The sequence below is a fragment of the Protopterus annectens genome, chromosome 2.part1 (genome assembly GCF_019279795.1).
Source record: "Protopterus annectens isolate FY-2018-M chromosome 2.part1, PAN1.0, whole genome shotgun sequence".
NCBI classification, from domain to species: Eukaryota; Metazoa; Chordata; order Ceratodontiformes; family Protopteridae; genus Protopterus; species Protopterus annectens.
In genome coordinates, this window is record NC_056729.1 from 1,012,484,247 (window position 1) to 1,012,510,624 (window position 26,378).

At 37.8% G+C, this 26,378-nt stretch overlaps 1 protein-coding gene across 3 annotated transcripts in view; it reads left to right on the forward strand.

Annotated features, from left to right (window-relative positions):
• SLC2A9 (solute carrier family 2 member 9) overlaps positions 1–25,868 on the forward strand; it is a 3,818,728-nt gene extending 3,792,860 nt beyond the window's left edge. For all 3 annotated transcript variants that reach the window (XM_044062595.1, XM_044062594.1, XM_044062593.1), the window contains exon 13: positions 25,547–25,868. In XM_044062595.1, the coding sequence (XP_043918530.1) occupies positions 25,547–25,825 (279 nt within the window). In that variant the 3' untranslated portion in view covers positions 25,826–25,868. The remainder of the gene's footprint in view (positions 1–25,546) is intronic.
• The last annotated feature ends 510 nt before the right edge of the window (positions 25,869–26,378 follow it).

A 26,378-nucleotide genomic window follows, 5' to 3' on the forward strand; every position in this document is an offset into this window, starting at 1 on the left:
CACACACACACACACACACACACACACACACACACACACACACACACACACACACACACACACACGAGAGAGAGAGGAAAAAGAAGAAACAATAATTAGATCTTACTTAGCTTTCAAATGGAAATTCCTTTCTGCACTCTATCCAGATGTACCATGCCAGATTATTTCTGCTGACCACCAAATACTTACAGCTCTTAAGGGAGCACATTCCCAAATTTGCCCAATAACTTAGTTTAGCAAAGCTTTTAAATAACTTGCTAAGCATTTAGTTAGTTATTTCAGCACTCAGATATTTTCATGTCTACAAGATTGTAACAATGCACATGTGATTATTTATTACTGTCTATGATTTAGTATATGTGAACCTCATTAACAACGACATTGGCAACCTCCAAACACTCAATCCCAACAGTTTGGCTTCATCAAGGGGAGGTCATGTCTGCTAAATTTGGTCAACTTTTTTGAGACAGTCACCAAAGCCATGGATTAGGGGAAGACAATATACACTGCCTACCTTGACCTGGCCAAAGCCTTCAACACTATTCCCCACTCGGGTATAATAGATAAACTCTCTCAACTAGGCATCAATCCATATGTTACAAGATGGGTAGCTAACTGGTTCACTGATAGAACCCATCTAATCAAAATAGCGGAAGCCACCTCAAGCAGATGACCTGCATTGAGTGGTGTACCCCAGGGTTCAGTCTTGGGGCCTCTGTTATTTGGGATATACTTTTCTGAGGTGCAGGCCAAAACCAGTGGACTATGGCTGACTACGTTTGCAAATGACTGCAAGTTGGGAGCTGTCATCAATTCCCCAAGTGACATGGACATCCTCCAAGAGGGTCTCACCCGAACAAATGACTGATGCCAGAAACATGGCCTCAAGCTGAATACAAAAAATGCATCACCATCCCCTTTGTGGAGAGCGATGACTCCACAAATTATTACATTAATGACACCATCCTAAGCATGCAGTCAGTCGTAAGGGATTTGGGCACCCAGATTGATAGCAACCTGACTTTTGACCACCATGTTGCTTCCATTGTATGGAAAGCTTTCTATGTGGGCCACCTAATAAGTAAGGGCATCTCATCCAGGGACAAGAAGGTCATAACATCCCTGTATTCTTCCCTTATTAGGCCCATTTTTGCGTACAATTCCCCATTCGGCATGTACCTTGCAAAGCACATGCAGCAGCTGGAGACACTACAGAGGTTCCTCACCAAGAGAATCCAGGGCCTCAAAAATCTACCACACACAGATAGGCTAAAAGTCCTATCCCAATCCTTTGTTTCATACAGACTCCTCAGAGGTGACCTCTGTCTGGCATACAAGGTGATCTCTTGGACCCCGCCTTGATGGAATTGCTGCATATCCGCAAGTCAAGCTCCACTCGAGTAACCCATACACATGGCCTCAACCTGGTCTGTGACATCAATAGGACTTGTTAGCGGGACAGATTTGTGTCCAAGAGACTACCCCTTCTATGGAATAGACTCCTTCTCCATGTCAAGCAGACTACCTCTTTACCCCTTTTTAAGTGCAACCTGGATAACTGGATGGGAAATAGAAAATACATCCCTGGGATTCCACTCATGTCCCTGCTGGACAGGGGCATTGGGTGCTGATTTGTCTATGCATGGGCTAAACTCTTGGCTAGGCTTACAAGAGCCTCAGGGTCAATAGCCTAGTAACTTCCTATGATCCTATGTACCCATGATTAATGCCTGTAGACTTAACTGTGTTACATGGTGAGTTCTTCAATAATTGCTGCTTTGCATTTTGTTGTTATTATTATTTGCTTTCTAAATAAAAACTCAGCAAAATGTCATATGCAGTGGTGAAGGGCACACTGTGGCTTGCATAGATGGGTACAGGAGTCTTTGTTCCACAAGGGAAAAGCAGTGCTGACGAAACAGAATTTCAAATATCCTGAATCATTCTAAGATTGGTTGCATCAGGTATATTTTTATAAAATAGGCAGGACAGGGAGTATTGTAATACGTTGTCAGAGTAGGTGGATAGGACTTAAACTTTATATGTCACCTACAGCAGGGATAGCTTATTAGCATATACAGAGGTTGTCTGCCTGTTATGCTGCTGACACTGGTTTGAGTACTGGTGAGATGCCAGGGATCTCACTGGGAAACTGGGTAAATGAGGGCCACTGACTCATTCCCCTTCTTTGTGTGTAGCTAAGAGAGTTTCCTATTTCCAGTACTGCGGGAAACTGTTCAATACCAGCACTGCAGTGGGAGTAGCTGTGTTAGTACATGGGGTCAGACCTGTTTTAATGGGTGTATCATCAAGAAATAAACCCTGTTCAACTTCTCAGACAGGGCCATTGCATAGATGTCCAAGTGCAAGGGGTCTGTAATATACTGGAACTAAAAAAAGAACCCAGATTTACAGGATGATAATGTCACTCTAACTAAGCTGTTTTGACTGTCATACTCATCAGGGAAACAAATGGATGATGAAGTTTATAGAAGGGCAAAAGCTGTCAAACATTCCAATGAGGTAAGAAATGGAAAAAAAAAAGGAATCTAAATTTGATATCCCAGAAGTCCAGTATCCAATGCCCAGGGCCATATTCTATTCTTGTGCCAGTACTGAAATACCAATACAAGTTCCAGTAAATGAGGTTTCACCCTACAGAATTGTAATATTTGGACACTATAGGGAAGGATCCATTCTGATGAACAAATGGCTGTGTTTCTGAAATTTAGAATGGAGGACATTTAAGTTGGGACATTTAAAAAAGGATGGTTCTCTATCTTTCAATTTTATATAGTTACTGTTTAGATGTTTGTTCATATATGTAAGTATGCATTAATTTATTTCAGTTTGATGACCGAATAAATGGACTGGTTGAATAACCCCTTTCAGCTACAATCTGGACATGATGGTGCAAAGCACAAATAAAAATGTATGCATTGACTAAAGAATACACAGACTTCTACATAGTAAATTAAAAACTAGAGGCATTGCATTTGTGCATTATTTACAATTATAAACACAAGTTTTATTATTACTTAGAGTAAATACAGTTATGATAGACATTCAACCAGTCGTCATTTGCTAAAATTATGTCTTTACAAGAAAGATGTGACTACAGAATGAGCTACAAGGGCTAGTCAGGATTGCATATGCCAGAGAATTTCTTGCCCTTAAACAGCTGTTCTTTTAGTTTGTTTCTAAATAACCTTTGGTGTGTTTTACTGCCTCACTTCTTCAGGAGGCCAATTCTAAACAGCTGGGATTAACCTAAAATAGCTCTCTCCCTCCTGTAGATGTTTTAAAATGAGCTCCAATGACACTAAGACTTTCTTCTTGGCTGTTTGTAAGTCTAAAGTCAGGCTGTTTGATTAATAATTTTGTTTTCAGAGGGACAGTGTCCCATTTTGAACAACTACTAGATTTGATAGCTAACTAGAAATTTTTCTTTGTCATTTATAGGTTCTTTTACACTTCTGTAGAATTTGGCACTAATGAGTTTGGAGTTTTGCAAGAAGAATATTTCTGCACATTTTGATTATAGTAGTTTGTATTTTACATGCGTCTGAACAGGAAACTAAGATTACATGAAGGAGCCTATATTTAACTTTAGGGATAAGCACATTTTTAGTTAAAGCTTTATATGTAGTACGGGTGAGAGATGTGAGTTTCTGTAGCATAATCTTTGCTGATGGAGTATTTTGCTAATAATACCTTAAGTCTTCTTGGCCAATGAAAAACCTGGGTCCAAGGTAAGCTCTAGATACTTCTGTTACTAGTGGGAGTAGGTTGTCATCTGTATCTACCATGTATTTAGGAAGTTTTTGCAGTTTGCCAAATATCATGAGGTTAGACTTCAGAGGATTGGTTAGGAACATTTTTTTTCATCTAGTGGCATAAATATGCAAAGCTAGATTCTAGTTTCTGTTGAAAGATCAAAATGATTCTACATGATTACATTAGGAAGATATCATCTGCATCAAGGACCAACTTGAGGTTGGGCAGGTCAGTGGATATATCAGATGAACAGTGAAAGTAACAGTAGACCAAGGATGGATCCCATGGAACTCTTGCTTTAATAGTGCCATCAGTCAGAAGCCAGGTTCCTAGCTTGCTAAGTAGTATAATATGTTACTTTTATTCATTATAGTACTGTCAGGTTTGTGCTAATCACTGTATAGCAGTCAATCTGTGATTATTTCAGTATGCACATTCTGAGTTTTGCCATACTGATCTACACATAGACATGCACACGTGTGCATGAGCATGTATACGCACACAAATGCACACATGTACTATATGATATAAGATGTTATAGCAGACTTTGTCTGTTACAGTTCTAATACAGAAAAATAATTATTTCCTATAAGAAAAAAAAAAAGTATAGCTATATGTCATTCTGCATGGTTATTTTAATAGAAAAATAAAATAATAAACATGCCGCAGCTTTAGAGACTGTGTATGTTAAGAACTTTGTATGTGTGCATGGAAGAAATATAATGGTTTAGTGAAAAAATGTACTGCTGTAAAAAATACGATTGCTGTAAGTGAGAAAAAAAATAAGCAGTATATTTTTTCTAGGGAGGATTGGGTAAAAAAGACAATTGCTTTCTTTGCCTGTAGCACGGACATACCAAACAAATGTAATTACAATGTAAATTCCCCTAACTGTGAAGTATTAGCTTCTACTTAGATGCAGAGTGAATTTCTGATGTATACACAAAAAGACGAAAATATATTTAATGAAAAAGTAATCAAGTTTACAAGTCAATAAATAATTAATATTTTCTAGTGCATTTGTAAAATACATGATTCAATGTACAGTTATTTAAATATTTTTGCTCGTATCTCAGATCTGAAAATGAACTACATTGTATTAGCATCCACCAATGTCTGAATAATAAATGAGAAACACTGCTTCAAATGAATAAAACTTAAATTCTTTTCACTGTGATAGAACTGTGGGTGGATAATTGGCATCCATTAGTTGAAGGATTCTTTTTCAGCAAATCACTTTAATGTAGGGATATCAAACAGCACAGTGCATATATATAATATCATTTACAGTACAGAGAATACAAATATTCACATTTTAGAACCATTGCCCCAGGTTTTTAGATCTTGTTTACAGTGTTAATATAAAAGGGTCTCGGAAAAATACTTTCCTGACACATGAATAGAGAACTCAGCATTGTTTGAGAATGACTTTGTGTTTTAGTTTACCCAACTAAGGACTGGGAACAAGGTTAATTCCTAAGTTACTTAACAGCAAGTTATAACTCTGAATGTAACTCATCCTTCACTGTAAACTAAGTGGAATATTGCTGATAGTTTAAACTATATGATGTACCAAGGACAATTATCAAAGACTGAAATTCTTTCTGCAAAATGTTTTGAAGAACTTATATTAATAGACAGTAAGCATTGTGCAATATTTTGCTTTTACTAGAGTGCACATTTTGTTTCTTCACGTTAGGAATATGGGAGGATATCCTACTCTTCGAGGAAAAAAAAAAAAAAAATCAAAGCAAGCTGTTAGCAAGTCTGACAGAAAATACTTCAGTTCTAAACTTGACTGAGAATTGCTTCACATTTTTTTACTTCTGTTTAGTTGATTTATCAATTAAAAACACTCATAGCACAAATGCAGACCAAATACTGAGACAAATGTGTACTTCCATGCAGTAAATTACCTGATGTGATCAACGCAACATGATTTTTAAACCACCAAAGGTGTGAAATGACTGCTGTTGCATAAAGACAACAAACTACCCACAATCAGCTTTGAAAGAAAGAATGCTAGGGTTCTAGAGGAAAGTTCAACTATACAGAAATTTACAACATTATACACAGTGTGGGATGGGATAATAATCAATAATTCATAATCATTTGAAAGGCAAATGAAGAGACAATTAGAGAAAACTTTACTGCCTGAAAGATCGCCTAAAACTATATTATACAATGACCCCTATTAACATTCCAAAATGTGCTGATTGGCCAGCGTGCCCATTGTAAATCCCACAATATACCAACTGAAAAAGGTCCGGTCGCCGGACTTTTTTCCATTGGTATAAACTGTCCAAAACCTTTTTATTTAATAAAGAAAAAGAAAAGAAAAAAATGGAGCAACAGAGACTTTCTTTTCTCCGTTGCTTCCATTTCAAAGCATTGATGTACTGTGTATGCATAGGAACGCAAGTCCCAGACTCATGCGCAGTACATCAACACAAGGAAGCAGTATACCACCACTGGCAGAAGGACAGTAATGCATCATTATACAAAGACGTTATTTAAGAAAAGTAAGTATTTTTCTTCTTAAATAATGTAATTGTAAAACAGCAATAACCAACTCCATGGTTGTGGCATATTGTAATTTAACCACGGCTGACTTTATTTAATCACTCAGGCTCCACCATCATGATTAAACCATGCCAACCATGGGTAAATCTTCAATATACCACACACGTTCTTTGTTATTGCTTAAATAAAAAATGAAAACTGCAAATATTACATAGCAAAATTGAATATTTATTTAGGTTTCAAAATAGCACCAGAAACAACAATGCAGAAATACATATACTGTTGAAAGGGTGACATGCAGAAATTCTTCCCTTAACACACAAACAGCTAGTCCCCCCACCTTAATCCAGTCTACCTATGTAACACTTGGCTAATCATATTTCATCAGCTTGCTGTTCAATAGCTCTTTTGCTAGAGAAACATGTGAGACTATGGCCATTTCCCATGATATTACTTTAGTATACTATTACATTTTATTTCATTTAGTAGATGGCAGACAGAGACAATAATAGTGTAGCCTGTCTTTATTATCTTTTTATTCCTGTTTATTGAAGACCAGCTCTACCACAATGAATTTACTTTATTTTATATTAATTTCTTAACCGGGGTAGCACACTAATTCTGACTGGAGGTATTTGCACCGGAATTGTTTGTGCAGGAGTTTGCTTCTGGATTTTGTAAAGGGTCATATTTATTTTAGGAGTGTGTGTTGTTCTTCTAATGACTTTTTCATCACTGAAGATCAATGGTTGGTTGTATGTAGTCTCTTCTATTTGGTGTTCAATGAGATGGTGTACTGTGACTGTAGATTATAAGTTGCTGCTCATTTGTCAAGGTGGTTTGTGAAGAAATTGAAAGTTTCTTGGTACAGTAGTTTGTATGTTAGTGATAAAAGGACTAGAATGAATTTTTGTGTTATGGACAACCATTTTGCCTTTGTTAGGACTGAAATTAGAATGAAAAATATAATTTTATGCATGTTGAAGCCCCAAAAATACCATCAGTTTTCGGGTTGCCCAAAATACATAAAAGTCTTATAGAACTTCCTTTTAGACCTATTGCAGATGCGGGCTACTCTAAGATCAGCTGTATAGCCAGATTTATTGACTATCAATGACAGGCTCATGTTATGGATATTCCATATCTTTGCAAAGATTCCTGGGACTTTTTAGTGAAGCGCCATGTTTAACTATTGACCTAAAAGACCTATTTGCTTGTATTCCCCACAACATAGGTCAAGGATGGTTTTCTGAATATCTTACCAATAGAATGAAGCTCGATCAGAATAAAATTAATACTATGTGTACTCTGACAGATTTGGTCCTTGACAATAACTTTATATTTTTTGAAAGACCATATTTGAAGAAGATGGTCCAACACTGCAATGGGTTTAGCTTGTGGCCCATTTTTTTTACCATTATTATTATGGCAGCGTGGGAAAGTAAATGTCTTTTTAAAAGTGAATTCCCAATAAACATCTATATGTATCCACATTATCTGGATGATATATTTGTCACATGGTCAAGTCCCATCGACAGTATTGGTGCATTCATCCAGTATACTAATGGCACTACTTCTTTTTTCAACTTCACCCATACAATAGGCCAGGATTCTATTGCATATATTGATGTGACATTGTACAAAGATCCTACACATTACACAATCACATCAAGAATATTTAGGAAACCAACTTCTAATACCCTTCTGCACTATAGCAGTAATCATCTGCCCCATCAAAAGACAGCCATTGTCAAGGGCCAAATGTTAAGGGCCACTAAAATGGTTTCCACATTTGACAATTTTGTTACTGAGTGCAGTCTCTTCAGTGATACGTTTATAAACAGAGGTTATCCTCTTACAATGATGCAATCTATTATGAATGAGGTCATATGTAAAAGAAAACTTGCATTTACATAACACACTTGGGTGGTAATAATGTGACAACTTCAGCTACATTACTTCAGTTACTGATCAACTTAATACATCCACGACAGGCACTAGTGAGCACCTCATGGATGGCAATAACCAGATTACTCAAAATTTTGGCAATTCATTTGTCACAACTTTCAATACAGACAGTGAGCAGATAGCTAATATTTTAAGTAAAAATTGGCAGCTTATTTCTAATGACTGGCACGTTTATGAGACTCTACCTGCACGACTTAAGATCATGTATAAATGTGGACAAAGTTTTAAAAGTTTTTTTGACAATATTGCCCATAAAAATAAAAATAAACAAAATAATGTCAAAATGTGGAATGTGCAACCAGTGTCTATAAATATATATATATATATATATATATATATATATATATATATATATATATATATATATTCTGCTGATGCTATATAAGTTGGAAACATGATTATAAAATTAAAGGGACACTACGTTTACATTGCAAAAACTGAATGCAAACAAACAGCATATATACAAACCCATTTATAAAATTAAGAGACAAAAATTTATCAATGTCCTTTTTAAGCACTGGGAAAAATATAATGACAACAACTTTTCTTTTACTATTCTACTATTCTAGAAAAGGTTGACGGCAACCCAAGAGTTGGTCCCTGGTCTGTCATTTCACAACAACATGAGCTCTGGTGGCAAATATATTTCAATGCTTCTGTACCACCAGATCTTAATGATATTATCTCAATAAGTAGTCTGCTGAAAATGAAAGCTTATAAAAAGTAACTAGGGATGTCTTTTCTCTTGTGAGACTGTCATTTAATTTGTCATATTAAGATTGATCTATTATGAATTCTATATTTTTATTAATTTTATTAGTTTTATTTATTCATCTTATCTCCTCATTATTACGCTGCTTATATAGTGTAATAACTTGTTCATATTTTATTAATTTTATTTCCTTTATTTTGGCAGTATGAGCTACAATGTTCCTTTAAGAATTCTAGCTTCAATTCGTCATGTGATTTGCAGAGAGTACAAAATTGTTCACATAATCGCTTTCTAAATATCTGATGGTCTAACTATATATAGACAAAAGTGTGTGTCTTTTAACTTGTTTTTTTATTGTGGATTATTATTAAACTATTCAACATCTGCAGTGGTGGTGCTGCGGTAGCGTTGGCGCCTCACAGTAAGACGTTGTCCTGTTCGATTCTCAGCTAAACCGACTTCTCTGTGGAGACGTGCGTGAATGGGTGTACCTTCATTAAAGGTTGTGCATCAGGGCTGGCAACTTGGCATGTAAAGATCTACTGCCAATCATTAGCGGACCGGAGTTCCACTGTGGTGACCCCTAACCATGAAAAGCCGAAAGACACAACAACAACATTAAACTATTCAACCTTATGGATGCTTCAGTGGTTTTGTTTTTTCATTCTAATTTCAGTTATAGTTTTTCCGAGAGATTTGTTAAGACTGAGCAATGGTTAGCCTGAGGGGCCAAAGTGATAAATCTGGAATTTATGTTATATTGTTGAATGGGAATATTGTTGAACACATCATCCTGTCGACAGTGCAGGCAATTGAACCATTTTGACTGATATTGCGTTACGGTGGAATCAGGAAATATGCCCGTTTCCCCACTGTAGTGTAATCTCAGAATTGATATGTATAATTAGTGGGGGTGTGGTGGGTACAGTCCCCTACATTGAGGGGGGGGTCAAACTGCCTGCATTGTGGATGATTTGACACTTGACAATGTGGCCATTCGGCGATATAACTTAGACCCTATATCTGCATATGTGGTTGGCATTAATTTGTAGAGAAGGCTGATTTTTCTTGGAGACTTTGCTATAACAGGAAGACTATATTGAAGCTGGATTAGTAGTACTTCTTTACTTATTGATATTCTCCTTTAATGTGTATTGTCACAGATTAACACTTCATCGCTGCTTTTGTTGAGTGAAGCACCTTGATGCATCTTGCTATAGCCAAAATTAATTTATTTGAGAAGTTTTTTCAATAAAATGTTTCATAAACATTTTACTGAATCCATGTCTGAAATGAATTTAGAGTTTTCCTCAATAATATCATGTCATGCAGTGGTCCATACAGTGTAATGGACGCATCTCTGCGAATGCACACCATGCGTCCAATAAACTCTCCGGACAGGATGCATTTTGTGTTTTTCCCCCAAGTTCATGTCACTGACATTAAAGATCATAGTTAATCTTCAGTGGCATCACCACAGGGAAAAGGAATTTCATGAGGAGTATTTCTTCTAAAAGAAAAGAGAAAGAAGTTCCTTGTTGGCTAAAAACCTGATTGACACCTTAAGCATCACATAATTTGGTGCAAAAATTAAGTCATGCAAATGTGATAATACACATTAATGAGATAGGAAATGTGGGCCTATATTACACGATCGAATGCTTAGATGATCGAACACCTAAACATCGAACTTGTAATATCAAAAGCAAAAAAACAGCGAACGGATGATTTAACGCAGGGAAAGATTTCCATTGGCCATTTGCTGGATTTTGCCATTTTGTCTACTATAGAGCAATCTCAGAGCTGGTATCTTTAGTTAGGGGGAGGTGTGGGGGTGACGCCCCCCACTTAGTTTGGGTGTAAAGCTATTTTTTTTTCTGTAGCTGACCAACGTGTTTTTTTGCACTGTTCAATGTTTTTGGGTTCGATATTATAAGTTCGATGTTTAGGTGTTCGATCACCTAAGCATTCGATCTTGTACTGCAGACACTGAAATGTAACATTTTTCATTACCAGCATAGGAGAGCAGAATTTCAGCTCTGAGTTATCTTTCCTCAGTGGGGTGATCTAGACTCAGAGGATATCATAATTTTGGAAATCATCATTTTTTTTTCTTTTGTTTTTTCACTTGGACCTAAACTCTCCCATTGATGAAATGCATACGCTTTCCCAAACACATCAAATGAAGGCTACCACTTACATGGTTTAGCAGGGGATGTAAGCACATACTTGCTATTGTTGCATGCAGAATCCCTTCTTTGATTTGTATCTGCAGCGTAGTGAGTAAGACTAACACCAACCCTTTAGGACGGCCAACATCAACTACACAATTCCATCCTTCCCTACCTAGCTCCTCCAGTCTGTAAGCTATTTATTTATTTGTATTTGCTTAGCAAGACATTCTGACTCATCAAAGCCTATTTTCAGTGGAGGCCTATGGAGAAAATCTCTAGAAAGTGCAAAAAAAAAAAAAAGAAAGGAAGCATTCAACATTTTTTTATAAATGATAAAACTCCAGGATTACAAATTTTGCAAGTTTACAAATGTACAAAGAAATAAAAAGAATTACAGAATTTAATATATTTTTGCAAATGGTAACTTCATGGGTGAAGTAGCTTGTAATATATAATGTCTCTACTATGTTAAGATACTTTTATTCAAAAATAAGCACTTAACAAGACAGGCAAGTAAGTAGCTAAGGGCATAGTAAGATGAGGGCACAGGATAAATGTTTAGGAACAGCATTTCTGATAGAGCTGTCAAAAGGCAGAAGTAATTAAAATTGTTATAATGTAGGCTAATATATAATACAGAGAAAAAGATTTGTTTGAGAAAGGGGAAGTACAACATTAGATGTTAGATAACATGAGCTTAGAGAGTGTGAAAGAGAGGTTGTGGTTAAGGGGATGGAATGAGGAGAAAAATAAATGTATGGGAATGATTAGAGTAGGAATAAGAGGGGAGGGGGACAGATAGAAAGGAATGAGTTGGAATGTGAGATTAGCTGGGATAGGGAGATGTTATAGAGGAAGAGAATTCAGTTGATGGCAAACTTGGTGATTTTATTATGTTTGCTCAAGAAAAGCAAGTTGAGTTGACCGAAGAGTCATGAAAATGCTTACATAATACAGGGGAGTGGGAAGTAGTAGGGAAGGTGAAATTATTTTCCTAGTGCAATCTGTAAGGAAGGTTTTGGCTACATAGAGTAAGTCCAGTTTTTGGTGGGTTTTTGCTCACTTGTTAACAATGAAGATCAAATTTTAGATTGTTATCTATGATGAGACCAAGAAACTTGGTGTGAGAGACAGTTTCAATGGAGTTCCAACTTGAAAAGGTAAGACAAAAGCTGGATATGACATTTTGGTAGGATTTGTTGTGACTAGCATTGATTATTATTATTATTTTTTGCATTAAGAATAAGATTTAATTATTCAAGTTATGTTTTAATAGATGAGACAGAGTGTTTGAGTGATTGTTTGTAATTCTGGAATTGTTGTGGCAGTATAGCTTATGTTGATGTTATCTTTGTATTGGATAATGGAAAAGCTGCCAAAATGAATATATATGTCGCGCATGTGTGTGTGTGCGTGTGTGTGTGTGTGTGTGTGTGTGTGTGTGTGTGTGTGTGTGTGTATGTATATATATATATATATATATATATATATTTTTTTTTTTTTTTCTGTAATAGATATATATATATGTGTGTGTGTGTGTGTATGTGTATGTGTGTATGTGTATATATATATATATATATATATATATATATATATATTTATATCTACATGTCAGGTTCATCCATTACCTGGTCATAAAACAGGATCAACTAAATAGAGCTACAAACTAACTAGTTAATAGTGCCTTATACAGTTTTTGGGCTTTATGCATATTGGCATTACTGTGCTTACGACCTTTTGCCTTAAAAGATTCTCCTTGTGGTCTGTGTTCTTTCTTTCCATGAGCAGGTTGTAAATTCTTGTTGGAGCACTTTGTTTTTTTAGTTTCTATTTCCTGCTCTTTCCACGTGTACTTGATTTTATGAATATGGCTTGTCTGGAGCCATGCTGATATTTCCCTGAAACATCTGCAGTACTGTGCACTTTTTAATGGGTCACCGTAGCTTTGTCTGCATTGGAAGGGCTGCATTGTCTCTTACTTTTTTGCAGTATAGAATACATTTGTGTAGTGCGGGGTTTCATTTTTGTTCTCAAACCCATGATTTTGGGATGAAGCATGGGCTTTGAGGTTTTTAGTAGTTTGGGTACAATGAGCAATTATAACTGCCATACTTAATGTTGGGATGGTCATATTCCTAGAAAATGCATGTAAATGTACAAAATTATGCATTTTCTGTGTGTCGGAGGCTTATAGCAAATGGAAGCAGTAATTTCTGCCATACATACTCTTAGGGGAAGATTCCATTTGTTTTATACTGAGTTTCCTTCTAAGTTTTCAAAAATTCTAGGATTACAACTGTTATATAGTCTCAGTAGAAAAAGGAATCAACAGCTATGGAAGACATAAACAAATAAATTATCTGAAGAAAAAAAAAATCACTGACACCACTCTACATCTCCAAGCCACCTTATTATATCTAAAACTGTCATATAAAAACAGATAAAACAATCTCAAATTCAGTCTTCACAATCAGTCACCGCCAAATATTCTAGATGCTATCCAAAGCAATCATGTATAAATCTAGTTCATTTAAACAACAGCATTGGGCTATACAAAAAAAAAGCCTTTGCAATTTCACCAGCCACTCAACTTTAAAACTGTGAATCTCCCACAGTAATGTAGATAACATGATTTATAATGCCCCCTCAATGTAGGCACATTGTCCTACAAGTGTGCCTAAATATATTAGCTCCATATTCCACAGAAGCAATCAAAGTTCAATACCTGAATGTATGCAAAAAAAAAAAAAAAAAAAACTAGATCATCAAAACTCAGACTACAAAATGAAAACAAATCCTTTCCTTTTGCGAATTGTTAACCAAAACCCAACCACTAACTTCAAACCCAAACCCTAAACCTAACCCTGCCCCTAACCTTAGACGTACACCTTACCTTAAGAAAATCCATTTCACTAACACTACTACTATTATACAAGATATTCACTCATTCACTCAGCCACTCACACACCACATTGAGCAGCACATATGTACATCATTAAATCTTTCCCCTTCCCTAGCCCTTACTTAAACCCACATACTTTGGCATGCACATTGTCATGCCTAGTGCTACAACATTCAGTATATCTGAAAACTTTTTGCTACTAAAACACAGTCCCACTTACCTTAGCCATTAACAGGATGGCAGGTTACAGGAAGCCCCCAACTGACTTGCTGCTGGGAAGCCTAGAGAAAAGCAAGAATAGAATAGCAGCTGTCCACATGGAATGGAATGCAGTTACCTTTCTATAAGTCCTTGCAGTGGAAAGCTAATTATGGCATCCATTGTTTTTGTCAGCAAGCTAACAACACGAACTGGAGTGGACATCATTTCTGAGCTACATTCTTTGTCTGCTTCTTTCAAGAAAAGGACCTAATTTGTTTCAACATTTTTCCCCTTTCCATTACCCCTTTTTATAGGCAAGAAAGGGGAATGGAGCATAAATTCCCCTAAAGCTTTTAGGTTTGCTTAATGGAAAAGAGGATCTGATTGGTTGCAGTTTTTCACTGCCTTCCACTTTAGTTTTCATTTTTTTTTTGTAAAGGGTTCAGTGACTTCCTAGCTCAGACATTGGCTGAGAAAGCTAAAAAGTAATTAAGATGTGTGTGTGTGTGTGTGTGTGTGTGTGTGTGTGTGTGTGTGTGTGTGTGTGTGTGCGTGTGTGCGTGTGTGCGTGTGTGCGTGTGTGTGTGCGTGTGTTTGTGTGTGTGTTGCTGAACATACATATCTCTACTGGATAGAAGTAAAAAAAAATAAAAAACTTGAGAATCATTTTCATTAACTTTTAGAAAACGGGGTTCAGTCCATTAAAGAAGATCTAGACCACTAGAGTTTATAGGGGTCTGATGGCCACACACTAGAAACTGTATAATGGATTTTGACATGGACTTAATAGTGGTCTTTGCCCTCAACGCCACCAGTACAAAAACAGGTCCTGCCTGGAGATGTTCACATAAGGTTGTTGTAGAAGATAGTATGGTTATTATTTCCTTAACTTTCCTCCAAATAAAACTTCAAAGGTACACTGCAAGCTTATGTAGGGCCTGAGAACAGCATAGTTAGTGTTTCTTTAACTATCCACATAGAAATCAGAAGTGTGCACAAGTTGCTAAGCTGGTGTTGAACTTGGGGACTGTGTGATTATTATTTCTTTAACTGTTTTCACAAACCATAAGTGGGAGCTGTATTGTCTGGGAGCAACAAGTTGGAATATATTACTGCAATCAGTCATTTTTCACATTCTTTACAATTAAACATTAGACACATATACAGGTGGCTTTCTTTTGGTAAGGAGACATGCTGTTTATATATATATATATATATATATATATATATATATATATATATATATATATATATATATTTGACAGCAGAGCTGCTGCTGTGTTCTTTTTGATGTCCTTCCATATCACTATTGTGTTATTCTTCACTGAAAGGATCTCCTGTTAAGAATTGGCAACCATCTGGTCAGTATGCCAAAGCCTTTGGATCTTATAGGCACCGTACTTCACATGCATGCTTTCCGTGTAGGGCATACGGCATGAAGCTGATGTATGAATGCAATTACCCAGAAATTCTTTGCTGCCAGTGCAAATGCCATTGTTGAACATTGGTCTGAATGCTTTTTTTGTTGTGCTGGCTACCGAGCTGTTTTAGATAAGTACCCCATTGGGGTTTCTTCTCTGTTTTTCTTTTTTCTTTGCTTGCTTGGATTCATGTAAACAAAACAATTATCCTTGTTTCCCGTCTTTCCTGACCTAGAGTAGTCCAAATACAGGCTTTGCTGTATTCTGGATTTTTGGAATGTTCATGTGTTGCCCATTTCCTTTCTTGGATAAAGGGAGGCTTCTTTGTTCACTAGTGGCAGTGGGGGAGCTTAGAGCAGCCTATCTATCCCTGGAAGAGTGTTCCCAGCACAAGAATCTGGTACTCTATTGGCCGTTTTGGGCCAATTTCTAGCTCTTTCAAGTCCTCCCTGTATAAAAGCCGCTTTAGCATGGCTTTGTGAGATTTTGCGCATAGCGCGGCATCGGGCAACGCCGCTTAATTGGGTTTAAACCATTCTCGACTACACAAAGTCTGCTCTTCACTTTTTCCCTTATAACTGATCTAGTTCTCATAATAAACACCTATTCCTACTCTAAAGCCTGGCACTTGCTCACTAAAGCAATTATATAAGTCAGCACTAAAAAATTAAAAGCACTACACCCTTACAAACTCCCCTTGAGTACCTTGTTCCCCATTGGCCCTTTTTTCAATTATAAAGGAATTCCCAATACTATTCCAGCATGTCCAAAGGTCAGTTGTCAATCTCCTCTCCGGTCCAGCTGGTGAATCTGGGAATTTTGAGGCAATGTTACAACTGCCTCATGTACACAGACAACCCTCTCCTCCTCCCAACAAATTCCAACACATGTGAGAGATGCAACCATATAGCCAAATTGGAGGCTAAGCTCTCTCAACTCAGTACTGGCATAACCAGTCAGGAGGAGAAGGAAACCATACTCTCTACAATTCCAGTTTCACATAGACCTACCTCGACAGCAAACCAAGCACATAAACACACAAAGACATACTCAGAGGCTCTAAATAAAAATCTGCCTAAGCAACAGAGACCTCCAAAGCAGACACCCAAGCAACCTCTACTCCAAAACAAAACACGTGCAACACATAGCTCACAAAGCCAGTGTGCCGAACAGTCACAGCCCTTAAGGCTAAACAACACACCTGATACACTTGTAATAGGTGACTCTATCATCAGGCACACTGATGTCCCGCTCACCAGGCTGAATAAGGAGAAGGTCACGGTGAGCTGCCTGTCGGGTGCTAGGATCCGCCACGTAACACAAGCACTCGGGTCACTCCAAAGCAAGTACAAATATGACTCAGTCATTGTCCATGCTGGTGTGAATGACCTGAGACGTACCTCCCTGGACTACATGAAAAGAGACATAGAGGAGCTGTCTGAGCATGTAGCCCAGGCCGGTATGACCCTGACCTTGAGTAGCATTTTACCCTCACCAAGAATGATGCCACAATATGAAGACAAGATGATCAATTTCAACAATTGGCTTAAGTATTGGTGTCATTCAAAGGGGATCCAATGCCTGTCAGCCTGTGATGACATGCTCGGCAAGCCACAATGCTTCGCTAGGGATGGCTTGCACCTGTCTCTCGTGGGCTTTCGGATATTGGCAAAGGCTCTTGCCACCCCCATAGTGCCTTTTTTAGGCAAGGCTCAAAAGACAAACCCACCTCCATAGGTATCACAAGGGATAAGAAACTAAGAGTAATGCTACTCAATGCCAGAAGTCTAAACCTCAAGATGCATGCACTCGAAACTCTCCTTAGCATGGAGAACATCGATATCTGTGCAGTAACAGAAACCTGGTTCAAGACTCCCGAGAGCACCCCAGCACTACCAGGTTATACCTCATACCATGTTTTTCGGCCCCAAAACTTGGACCGAACCACAAAAGGAGGGGGAGTATCAATATTCGTCAAAGATACCCACACCTCCAGGTTGGTGGCACAGCACGAAGCATCAGAGACTATCCATGTGCAACTAACAGTGTGTAAAACTGCCTTCCAGTTTATAGCCTGCTACAGACCACCCTCCCAAGCCCAGGAACCCCACTCGGCCTTCCTGAGAACACGGGAAAATATGAAGGTCTCTCCAAACACTATTATATTGGGCGACTTCAACTACCCAAACATAGACTGGGAGCATTACTCTAGCTCCAACACCCTAGCCCAAAGGTTCCTAGAATTTATAAACTCAAATGCTATGGAACAGCTTGTTACCACTCCCACAAGAGGGGAAAACATACTGGACCTGATCATCACCAACATGGGAACTCTATGCTCCAGACCAGAAGTGTATCCCTCACTGGTAAGATCAGACCATAAACTAATCTCACTAGATATTCACATCCCGACCCCAGCCCCTGCCCAGAAAACCACAGTGAAAAACTTATCTAAAGCAAATTTCACACTCCACAAAACTGAGGTGGAATCCTTCAAGGCCCCCAGGCCTATGGAAAATACGGCCCAGACCGCAGAATCCTTTATAAACGCATTCTATGAACACCTTCAGAAATGCATGGATCATGCAATTCCAAACAAAACAAAGACCCAATCCTCCAAAGGAAGGCGTCCTGTCTGGTGTACCCCAGCCACAAACAAACTATACAATAGAAGGAGGAAGCTACTACATAATAGAGCAAAATCCCAAAAAGAGAAGGCATCTCTGATCAGTATTAGCAAAAAATTATGGGCACTCATAAAATCGTCTAAGGCCAGCTTTGAGAGAAAAATTGCACAGGACACTAAGGATAATCACAAGGCTTTCTTTAGTTATGTTAGAAACCTGGGTTGGAATTCCCAGATATGCTCAGAATTAGTCCAAAATGACAAAAAATACACCGAACCCACTGACATTGCCAACATCCTAGCTGACAGGTTCAGCGCAAATGTCTCCCCCCCCCCTTCCCCACCAAAAGGGCAAATATCTATCCCAGCAGAGTGCTGTGTCTTGACATCTCAGATGATCAGGTAAGAGCCACCCTCTCCAAAGCAAAAAACACAGCATCAATGGGACCAGATGGTGTCCCGGGCTGCGTTCTACTGAACTCCAAAAAGAACTAAACCCAAACATAAAACTACTGTTCAATCTCAGCCTTACTACAGGATATGTACCCAAAGAGTGGCGTACAGCAACAGTGGTCCCTCTCCACAAAGATGGTGCCTCAACGGATCCTGGAAACTATCGCCCCATAAGCCCGACTAGCTTGGTCTGCAAAACTATGGAAAGGATCATCGTGGACCTCATAAATAAAGATATTGGGGACCTACAGACACTGGATCCTACCCAGTTCGGCTTTGTTAAGGGCAGATCCTGCCTATTAAACCTGGTCAATTTCTTTGAATCAGTCACCAAGGCCATTGACGAGGGGAAGGTGGACCACACAGCCTACCTGGACCTCGCAAAAGCCTTCAATACAATACCCCACTCGGGCATTATAGATAAGCTCACCAGCTTAAATATAAATCCCTATGTCACTAGATGGGTTGCAAACTGGCTCAAGGACAGACAAAAAAGTAACGTCGACCACTGTGCAGGTGGAAACGACAATGAGGCACAGACCAGGAACTTTATGCAGATGATTTTAATCCAACAAGGCACACCGACTGAGCGCTTTCACCAGACAAACTGGCTTCATCAGAGTCAAGGACAGAACCCACATGGTTAGAATTGCTGGAGCCATGTCAGACTCCAAACCAGTTACAAGTGGCGTCCCACAAGGCTCAGTCCTGGGACCTCTCTTGTTCTGTATATATTTCTCGGAGGTACAGGCCAACACGGAAGGACTGTGGCTGACCAAGTTCACAGATGACTGCAAACTGGGCACCATAATCGACTCTCCAGCTGACACAAGCATCCTACAAAAGGGTCTCATAGAAGCAGACAACTGGTGCCAGAGCCATGGCCTCAAGCTAAACGCCAAAAAGTGTATAGTCATCCCCTTCGGCAAAAACAAAGTGCCCACAAATTACCACATAGATGGTAATCCATTAAGTATGGAAGAAGTAATTAGGGACCTGGGGACCCAAGTTGATAGCAATCTCTTAATGTGATTATACAATAACAACTGCATGCTGGTCTAAAAAGTAAAGAATGGAGGAGAGTGCATTCCAAAACAGCCAGTGAAGATAATCCTGGATTAGCACAAGGACTGTCTGTGGCCATACCTCTCAAACTCTTACTGCAAAAATTCTGCACAACATTAAAAATAATAACAAAGGAACAGTGGTCCAAATCTCTAGACAAATTTTAAATATTAAAAATTGCTAGAATGACTGGTTTTGCATTATCTTACATTTTTAGAAGGATTTGAAATGTGAAACTCAACTGTCTGTTATTATTTAATTACTTCAGACCTCAAGGACTTGCTGAAAACTGAAAGATGTTTTTTTAACTTTAGTCTAAAATATACGGCAAATATCATGACATACTGTGAAGTTCTAAATGGTTGGGAAACATTCCAGTGGCAGGCCCAATTAACCATATCACTGTATGAATATTACCAAACCACACATTGCTACGAAAGGAGAATGCTGAAAATGGGACATGGGAGAGTCAAACTCAATGGCTCTAATCAAATGGCGCCTGAGCTGCAGAGTTGAGGTGCAGGAGCTTGCTGAATGAAATCTGTTCACAGAGTATACTTAGGCCGAAGAAGGAGATGGGAATGGGAGGGCAGAATCATGGCATCCTTCAGTGGCTTCACTCTCAAGTACTCAGCATGTGATGTTTGGTAAATTCTTAATAGAATTTGTTAAAGATACCGTCTCATGCAGTATTCTGTACACATTACAATACTGAATCCTGATTCTTTTTAAAAAGACAGTCTGCATAGTCTGCAGTGAATAATATCATAGTGCAAATTAATAAAGATGACTTTATCATACCATTGCACAACAACATTCAGAATCCCCATACATAAGCTATTCTGCCTTCAGCTACAAGGATGAACCAGGTATACAGCAACTGCTCATTAACGCTTTCCCTGTGGTTTGCCATTCATGTTATTCTCAGCAGTACAGCTGATCTACCACTAATATAACATTAGAGCCAAAGATTATATGAAACACAAAAATCCATACCTTATTTTTTTCAAGGTTTACCAAATATTTAATAGAGAAAAGATGTATAATCACACCTGAATCTAAGTACTCCATTTTAAGTCTTTCATTTTGTAATTCTGTCCATAAAAAAAGATTCAGAGACAGGCCCAACAAAGAGATCCTGCACAGTCTATAGCATCACTGCAGTGGGTCACATCCACAGCCAAACTCTATGCTAATTAGGCATTTCAGGGAGTGGCCTATGCTAAGTAGCCACTTGCCATACCCCGGAAATGTCTGTGGTAAGGCATTTACTGAGCTGAGAAATTCAGAAAATTGGTCTGCTGCGTAAGTTACCTCAGCCAGCCAAATTAATTAACTTGGCCAAAAGTTTGGTGTCACACATTACTTTCAATGGTTGATATCACATTAGAGGTAATTGATGAGAAGTTTAGCAGACAGGCAGAGTAGGCAGTCATTCCAGATTTCATATAACTTTCTTGTATGCCTGTGTGCTTATTTGAAAATATCCATTATTTTTTAAGTATTAAAGAGATTAAATTAATAAACAAGCCAATTAGTTGAAGGGTATGTCCTATAGTGATCACCCAGGGAAAAGACTGGCCTATCATATGTTGCGTACACTTGCAGGTCACTATGACTAGCCCTCTTTAAAGTGTTATCCAGGTTATACATTATAGTGATGGCCTGCAAGAAAATATATCCTGGTTGTGGACAATTCAGAGATTTGCAAAGGACTGACATAGATGTCATAAATGAAAGAATGTACAGAGACCTCCCACTGTTGGAACATTGATGAAAAGAATGGCAGCTTAGCTTTATCACCAGGAAAAGCAAGTAGTACACTTTGGAAAAAAATCTAAGCAAGGACTACGCAGTGTGGATCATGGTTCACACTTCGCTCACACTTCCTCTCTTTATGTCAGACACACACACACACACACACACACACACACACACACACACACACACACACACACACACACACACACACACACACACACACACACACACACACACACACACACACACACACACACACACACACACTCTCACACACACACACACACACACACACACACACACACACACACGCACTTTTCTGTTTCACTGGAGCGATTGCTCTCTGTGTCTCTCTTACTCTCATACACCCATACAGTCTTACACACTGCCTTATTTTAATGTTTTTTTTTTTTGTTTTACACTCACTATATAGCAGAAGAGCAGCTTAGCAAGTGAAAAATAGCAGCTCACTCGCTCTCACTTTCACTGACATGCAGGCAAACAGTCAGACACAGACATAAACAGACACACTTTCGTTTTTAAGTTTTCTTTTTAATATATTCTACGCTCACTAAACAGAAGAAGCGCTGCTTAGCGAGTGTAAAATAATGGGAGCCTTTCTGTTTTCTTAGTCTGAGCTCCAAGCAGCTTAATATGCTACTTTGAAGTGGTGGACTCGTTTTTCAGTGGGTGTTACTTGTACATTAATACCCTGCTGAAGAAAGCTCATTCTCCAGTCAGGGTACTGATGTATAGTAAGCCCATTGTCTAAAAGCTATTAAAGTGTTGAACATAAACCATATGCACAACAGTACTTACCATCATGGATATGTACAGCCTTTCCTTTACTAAATGGCACATGACAAGGATAAACCAGGTATACAGCAACTGCTCATTAACGCTTTCCCTGTGGTTTGCCATTCATGTTATTCTCAGCAATACAGCTGATCTACCACTAATATAACATTATATTCATTATATATTAGATATAACTATCTATGCCTATGTTTCATTTAGCAGTACAGCTCCAAGCGCAGTGTAGAGAGATACATCATGTGAAAGGACAGAAACTGATGAAGATGCACATCCTTTTGTTTGAAGAAGATTGTATGATATTTTTTTTCAGAAGATTCACTCCAAAATTCTGACATTACTGACAAGTTAAGGAAGTCATTTAGGTTTTCTCTAAAATTAAATTGAAAAAAGGCAAAACTGAGTACTTCCCAGTATCTGTAGTGGAGTTACGTTTGGCTATCTAAAGCTGTACTCTTCCCTTTCATTTGTCATACCCTAACAAAGTACCATGGAGTAAAGTTAAACTCAAGTTTTCAAAACTTGTTAGAACTAAATTTAAAAACACTGTGGTAGAAACCTTTTGTCATCAGGCATACTTTTAGAAGTCTATTACTATCCCTGCTAGTGAGAATAAGAAATAATAAGATGATGCTGCAGCCTTTGCATTTGTATTTTTTATACATATAGTCCTCCTGCATAATGATTTGTGGATAAGATTTAGAAACTAACATTTTGTGTGGGACTCCAGAAGAAACAAGGTAGCAAAATATACCATTTGCCTCCCATAAATTAGGAGAATTTGGGTTTCTGAGCTTTCTAGGATATACCCATTCTCCCACCTGAAACAAAACCCTAGGTAAGAAGTCTGTCCTTTATTTCTTTTTAATGAGTTAAATGAAAAAAGTAAAAAATATAAATAAATGAGTGTTTTGGGCAAGCAGATCCAGTCCTTCATAAGTAAACTAAAGCGTTTAAACATACTAAAATAAAACTAAATAAGAGCATATAAATACTAGCACATCCTAACAACTACTAAAATAATATAAAACATTACTAGACATCTAAAAAAATAAATAAAAAAAAGTAGCACCAGGTGATTCAGAAACATGCAAATTAGTCAATCATTGTGGCTACTGTGTTATTTAATCACATTTTGAGCAGTTACAGATCCTACAGATATAATGTATAATTATATTCAATAAACAACTTGAGGAAGCAATGTACTTACTGTTTTCCACAAAAAATTAATGGGAAACAGTAATTCAATCTAAAATTTAAAAAAAAAACTTTTAAGTAGATGAAAGGAATATGTAAATATTTACTTCATGTGAAAGATGAAGCATTTTGGACTGTAAGTTATGATAATTTTACATTCCAAGATACTTAGCAGTAATAATGTAGTTTTCCAGAGAAACTAAATTTTCTAAATTTGGTGCCATCAAGACATTGTTTTCATATTAAATGTTGTGTTATTAAGTGATTTTTCTAAACATTGTTTCATCACCACAGTAACATTCTGTGATTTACTTGAGTTCTTAAAGATAATGTAATGCACAGTTGTGCCTGGACATAAAACTAGAAGTATCCCATGCAATGCAGGACATTGCTAATGCAATTTCTTATAGAATGTTTACCAGCCCAGATTTAAAATCATACTTTTAGGATCAAAATACTGTCTAAAACAATCTTGGTAATCAGAGGCACATTCATTTATAAATCATCATCACTCCAGTTTTCCGCATTTTATACATAGTGTTGACCTGTCATGTCCACTATCTCCATCTCACTCAAATTAATGGCACTCTCCTACCTTTTTGACAATACTTCCTTAGTGCCCTAGGTCTTTCTAACAATATCCATCTGTCTCTCTGCTAGATGTTCTAATTTTTCTCTTGCTTTCTTCCTGTGTGCCCCAAGTCTTCATCAAATTGGCCTCTGCTTTCCTGTACATGTGCCCAAAACCTCTGAAATCTGTTGTCTTTGACCTTCTCTGCAACTGGCATTACCATGACTTCTGCTTTGATGTCATAGTTTCATAGTTTGCATCCCACCACTCATCTCAGGCACTTCACCTCCATCATTTCTAGCTTTCTGAACTGGTCTGCCTTTACTACTAAGGTTTATGTACCATACAGTAGTACTGATTGCACCACTGTTTCATACACCTTAATTTTCAACATTTATGGCATTTTTCTGTCACACACTATTACTGCAGCTCTTCTGGTTCTAGCTTTGATCTCATGATTCATACTTGCCTTCTTCTCAAGCACTCCTCTCCGATACTTGAAGCTGTTAATCTGTTCCACTATGTCTGTTCTATTTCAGTGGTCGGTTTGTCTAATTGTCCTTATTTGCTGCCAGCACAGCTGTCCTGTCTGTAGTCAGTTTCATCCCTTGTGTCTTCAGTTTTACATCCCATTCTCCTATCACTTGCTGAAGTTCTTCTTCAGTCTGCTTGCAGTACCACATCATCTGCATACAGCAACTTTGTTGATCTGTCCCCATTACCAGTATGAGCAGAAGTGGGCTCAGAGGCATGAATGTGATGCAGCCTCACTCCCACTGGGACCTCGAGTCATTTTAACTAATGTCATTCCTTCACAAGCTACTAATTTAAATATTAAATATTTTTATATGTTAAGCATTGCATGCAGTATCAGTCTTTTTCAATACACTATCACAAATGCTGTCGTCGCCTAGCATGCATTCTTTTTATTTGGAGTACTCCGTGTTTTTAAATTTTTTGATTTGCTGTATTGTCAGGGTATTTTTTTAACAAATATTTCAGCGCTCAAAGGATGAAGTCTAGATCTTATTTAATATATGGCAGGATAAAATGTAATAAATGATTTGGCTGGATATGATGGCAGTAAGGAAAAGGTGGATCCTGGCATTACAAATTTCAGCTGCTTGTGAAAATTATGGATGACTATTTTAACCATCAATTTCTCATTGCCAGATGTACTCTTGACTGAAAGTTCTTTTCACATAAACGTTATTGAAAATATATATTTCATATTCTAGAAATATGTTGTAAACTACCTGTACAAGATACTATGATAAGACTGACATTGACCATTACAACTCAGTGTGTGTCAGAGAAACAATAACATTGTTCTCATGGATTTTTGCTGACAGTTAATATTCTTTTATCTCTCTTGTTTGTAGGAAGGTCTTCAAACATTTTGCTTCTTAGTATTTGTGGGAACCTGTCTGGGATGTGCCATTTACCTATACTTCATCTTACCTGAAACAAAGTGCAAGACCTTTGCTGAAATTAATCAGTCCTTTGCCAGAATCAACAAGATCTCACACTTGGAAGTAAAAGCAGACCAGCTTTGCAAAACAGAAGGAAATGAATTTATGAATGGCGAGATTGAAGTTTTAGAGCTTGTAAATGAACATAAAAAAACTGATAATGAATATTTAAAAACTGAACCTTTATGAATGTTTACACGCAGTTTACAATAAAGTCAACATTGCAACTATTCATACACATTATGTAAAAGTGGTATTGGCTATTAGTGACATTTATTTTATGTAAAATTAAGATTTTTAAAATCCCTGCAGTGTGCATGAGTAAAATAAGGAAATAGACAATCCCCGGGATTCATGAAGCTCGGCGCAAGGCCGGCATTAGGCTTGTGCCGACAGTGCGGCATGTAGATGGCGCAGTAGAGCCAAATGCATATTAATGAAGGCGCGCTGCCGCCACAGCCACATGCATAGGAAATGAGCGCGAGTGCAAAGGGCGTGTCAAAGTGCCGCACGGAGGCGTGGAAATGTCAGCTGTTGACGTGCAACCTAAAATGCTTGCATATAACAATTTGCCTGCAATAGTAAGCACATCTGTCACTGTCCGTGGATATTGAAATGTATGCAAAGCATGCAAGACAGTTCCTGCGAACACAAAATTAAGAAGCAAACACAAATGCACGGTAGGGAATAACGAGTCTCCATCCCCAGAACAAATGACATTGAAAACCGTGTGCCCGTATTC